The sequence below is a fragment of the Helobdella robusta genome (assembly GCF_000326865.2).
Source record: "Helobdella robusta unplaced genomic scaffold HELROscaffold_2, whole genome shotgun sequence".
Taxonomy (NCBI): domain Eukaryota; kingdom Metazoa; phylum Annelida; class Clitellata; order Rhynchobdellida; family Glossiphoniidae; genus Helobdella; species Helobdella robusta.
In genome coordinates, this window is record NW_008704083.1 from 1,423,088 (window position 1) to 1,427,688 (window position 4,601).

At 34.9% G+C, this 4,601-nt stretch overlaps 1 protein-coding gene across 1 annotated transcript in view; it reads right to left on the minus strand.

Annotated features, from left to right (window-relative positions):
- HELRODRAFT_160033 (hypothetical protein) overlaps nt 1-3,735 on the minus strand; it is a gene marked incomplete at both ends in the record, with an annotated part of 5,140 nt that extends 1,405 nt beyond the window's left edge. The window contains 3 exons of the mRNA XM_009017055.1: nt 347-1,047; nt 2,463-2,563; nt 3,706-3,735. Coding sequence (XP_009015303.1) covers nt 347-1,047; nt 2,463-2,563; nt 3,706-3,735 — 832 coding nt within the window. The remainder of the gene's footprint in view (nt 1-346; nt 1,048-2,462; nt 2,564-3,705) is intronic.
- Between the last annotated feature and the right edge of the window lie 866 nt (nt 3,736-4,601).

The following is a 4,601-nucleotide window of genomic DNA, read 5'->3' on the forward strand; positions in this document are numbered from 1 at the left end:
ACGATGTATATCAATTTACTCTTCAGTGCGGTTTCCGATTCTGCATATTCTTCTAGCATTTTCAATTCTCCATACGGTGAAGATGATGATGAAGGAGATGATGATGAAAGAGATGATGATGAAAAGGATGATGGTGAAGGAGATGATGATGAAGGAGATGATGATGATGAAGATGATGATGAAGAAGATGATGAAAAAGATGATGATGATGAAGATGAAGACGACGATGAATTCATTAACAAGGGACATAAAACCGCCCATGATGATGGTGATAATGACGACGACGACGATGATGATGATAAAGTCGATGATAGTGGTGGCGATGATGATGAAATGATGGTTTTACTTGCCGAAGTCACAGTAGCAGTAGTTGTAGCAGTAGTAGTAGTTGTAGTAGCAGTAGTAGTAGTAGCTTCAGGCGAGCCGGATCTAGGATGTAGCAATGTTGAGAGCTGTGGGCTGGTCAATTCATCAAAATTTGAATCATCTATAATGATACTTATCATCTTTTCTCGAGTTTGAGATGGCGAGGTAGAAGAAGAAGATGAAGATGATGATGATGATGATAGAGAATGCAAACTCAATGATGATGACGATGATGATGATGTCATCATGGAATGAGACGCCAAAGTTAAATTACCCAGCGATTCAGAACATTGACACGAATCAGTGGCATTCCAGTCGCACAGAATCTCGCAACCAATCGCAATATTGTCGCGAATCCCCAAACTCACACCACCACCACCACCACCACCACCAACACTATCACCACCACTATCGTCATCGTTGCTATTATCGTCGGGTAAAATGATACATATCAAATCGTTAGCGTCAGTATCCGATACTATGTTATCATTGGTCGGAACTAGACTGCCATTCAGGTAGAGTAGGGTACAGTTACTAGGGAATTGAACTTTGATGGTCAGAGTGGCCAGGTTTAGAAATGTTGTGACTAGAGTTGTGGCTATGACTAGGAAGATTGAAACCTTCGAGCGTTTTTTGGTACACCAGATGGCCCCTCTCTGTGGAAAACTCACTGAAATGTACCTGGGGGATAGAGTTAGGTATGTGTGTGCGTGCGTGTGCGTGCGTGTGCGTGTGCGTGTGCGCGTGTACGTGTATGTGTAAAATAATAATAGGTAACAGAAATAATAATAATAATAATAACAATAATAATAATAATAATAGCAGCTACAGAAACAATAGTGTGACAAATGTGACGTGACGAGAATCTAGATACCAATGTTTTTCTTGATTTTATTACTGTTGTTATTATTATTATGTCATTGTTATAATTTTTTATATTTTTTTATCATTGTTATAATTATTGTTATTATTATTATTATTAGTAGTAGTATTGTTGTAGTTGTGGTGGTAAAAAATGTGGCGATCGTCAACCTATCAATTATTTGAATTCCATTGAAAACGGATTAATGAAATTTATCTTTCAAAGTAATTGGTTTGTTTTTTTGTATGTATGTATGTATGTATGTATGTATGTATGTATGTATGTATGTATGTATGTATGTATGTATGTATGTATGTATGTATGTATGTATGTATGTATGTATGTATGTATGTATGTATGTATGTATGTATGTATGTATGTATGTATGTATGTATGTATGTATGTATGTATGTATACCTGTGTGTGTATTTATGTGTGTGTGTGTATGTATGTTTATATATTTATTTGTTAATTACAACAATTATGAAATATTATTCTGCAGCGAAAGACAGACGGGCAATGTGAGAGCCATGTTTCGCATTCGCGGATTACTCAACATCATCGTGAAAAATGGAAATCAATTAGTAGGTATGCAATTTTGTGTGTGTTGTGTGTTGGCGCGCGCGCGCGCGTGTGTGTGTGCGTGTGTGTGTGGGGGCGAGGGGGGTGGGTGGGGGGGTGTACGTGTGCGTATACGTAACTAGGTAAATTCTTTTGAACTTTTTCAAATATCGTTCATTTAAACGTTTAAATGGAAGGTAAAATACGAAATTAAATTTGAGATTAATTCGCCGGATTACCCGCTCATTCGTCTATTCATTCATTTTTTCATTCCTTTATTTATTCATTCGTTGGCTCGTGCCTTCTTTTTTTCATTTATTCATTGAAAAAGAAACGAAACGAAATTTAATTTAGCAAAAAAATTTCATATGATATAAATATTACAATGCTGTCCAAAGTAAAATTTTTAAAAATTTTTGTGTCTTGCCAATATTCATTAATTCATTCATTCATTCATTTATTCATTCATTTATTCATTCATTCATACATTAATTAATTACTTTATTTATTAATTAATTCATTCATTTTCAAAGTTTAAGACTTCATCAGCAGACGGTTTTCAATTTATATTATTCTCATTATCTTTCAATTTATTTATTCAAAAATAATTTTTGATATTTGTTTGAAATTTTATGAAAATTTGGACGAAAAGTAAGCAATGGATACTGTGTACTTGGATTTTGCTAAGGCTTTTGCTAAGGTACCGCATAAACGTTTGGCCTTAACATAAGATGCAAGTGGAATCACAGGAAACACACTTGAGTGGATTTCTGACTGGTTACAAGATAGACGGCAAAAAGTTTGTAATGGAGTAAGTTTCTCAAACTGTGGGCTTCCTCAAGAATCCGTATTAAGACCGTAGCTAAGTGTAATATACATCAATGATATTGATCTAGGAATAAAGTCTAAAACTTCAAAATTTGCAGATGACACTAAATTATGTGCTGTTGTAGACAACGATGAAGATGTTGAGATTCAAGCAGGCGATATGCAAGAAATATGCAAATGGGCAGAGGATTGGCAGATGGTATTCAACACTAATGAATGTGCAGTCATACATATAGGAGCGAACAACAACGTAAATGTATTCAAACTTGGAGACACACCACTGAAAACGGAGGAAAAAGATCTATGGGTGAGAATTCATCGGAATGGTGTTAAGGTAGGGTGTCAATGCATCGAGGCAGCTAAGAGTGCAAGCAGGACTCCTGGTATGATGAAGAGAACTGTAGAAAGCAGAGATATGATCGTCATATTGAACCTATATAAAGCATTGGTTCGACCTAAGTTGGAGTACCGTGTTCAGTTTTGTAAGCCAGATTTAAAAAGGGCCGACATATGCTCGAGAATATTCAAAAGAGGGCGACGATAATGATGAAGGAGTGTCACGATATGCCGTACAAAGACAGATTAAAAGTTTGTGGATTGGCAACATTAGAAAGAAGAAGAAGAAGAAGAAATTTAATTCAGGCATGCAAAATCATCACTATGAAGAAGAATTTGGAATCAGCGAAATTTTTTTGAGCTTAAAATGAACAGTATAAGATGGTGGCCGAAATATAAGATCTTTAAAAAACGCTCGGGATCGATAAGGCAGAATAATTTCAGCTGCAGAGTTGTCAACGAGTGGAACAAACTGGGAGATGAAGTAATATGCGCAGAAACAACTAACAGCTTTAGAGCAAACTTGACAAAATTGGGGTATTAAAAAGAGTCTCAGAGTGGTTTTGTCACCGACTACAACAACATCATCAACAACATCATCAACAACATCAACAACAACATCAACAACAACAACAATAATAATAATAATAAATAATAATAATAATAAATAATTTTTTTTTCCTTAGTCTCAAAAACAGGGTGTCAATCACTTTGTGTCAATTATTTAAAAAAAGGGCATAACACGTCAGTACCGGAAATAGTGATGTGACAATTATGCGCATTTTTAATGAAGCGCCAAACTTTTTGTAAATATAAATCGCGTTACATACATATTTGTTATCTTTTTTTAAAAGTTTTTTAGCACTTTTTTTAGGGGGATAAAAAAATTATTTTTAATGCAAGCGACTTTTTAAGAATGTTAAATAAATCCATGACATGATATTTATAATTATGTAAATGAAAGTAATTAAAAGTAGTAGTAGTAGTAGCAGCAGCAGCAGTAGTAGCAGCAGTAATTTTGTATTAATAAATCAAGACAAGGTTGGGTCACAAGAGTTAGAGAACTCAATATGATGTTTACTGTGTGTTTATGTTTATATGTTTTTGTATATAGACAAACATATTTCGTGTGTGTGTGTGTGTGTGTGAGTGAGTATATGTGTGTGTGTAAGTGTGTGTGTGCGTGTGGGACTAACTAAAAAATATTTTCGAAAAAAATTTATTTTCCAGAGAAATTGTAATTTCAAATCTCTATTTATAACACAGGAAGTGAAAACTTTCACGATGATGAAAAAAAGCTGGCTCCAATTGAAGTTGAAGAAAAAAATTTATAGAAAATAAAATTCTATCAGCATACAAACATAGACACACACAAGCGCGCGTACACGTACACGCACGCACACACGAGATATCTTAGCAACCATTGATGCGAGATATTTTAATAAAGTTACAAGGAGTGCTTTTCTCCTTTTTATCTGTTTCTTCAAAGAAAAAACGCTTGACACACGCACACACACACGCACATACACACACATTCATACACATACACACACGCACATCCACACACAAATAAACATACACACGCCGTGACCACGTTCGAATGCAAGCGATCCACGTCTTTAAAACTCGAGTACATATTAAAGAAGCA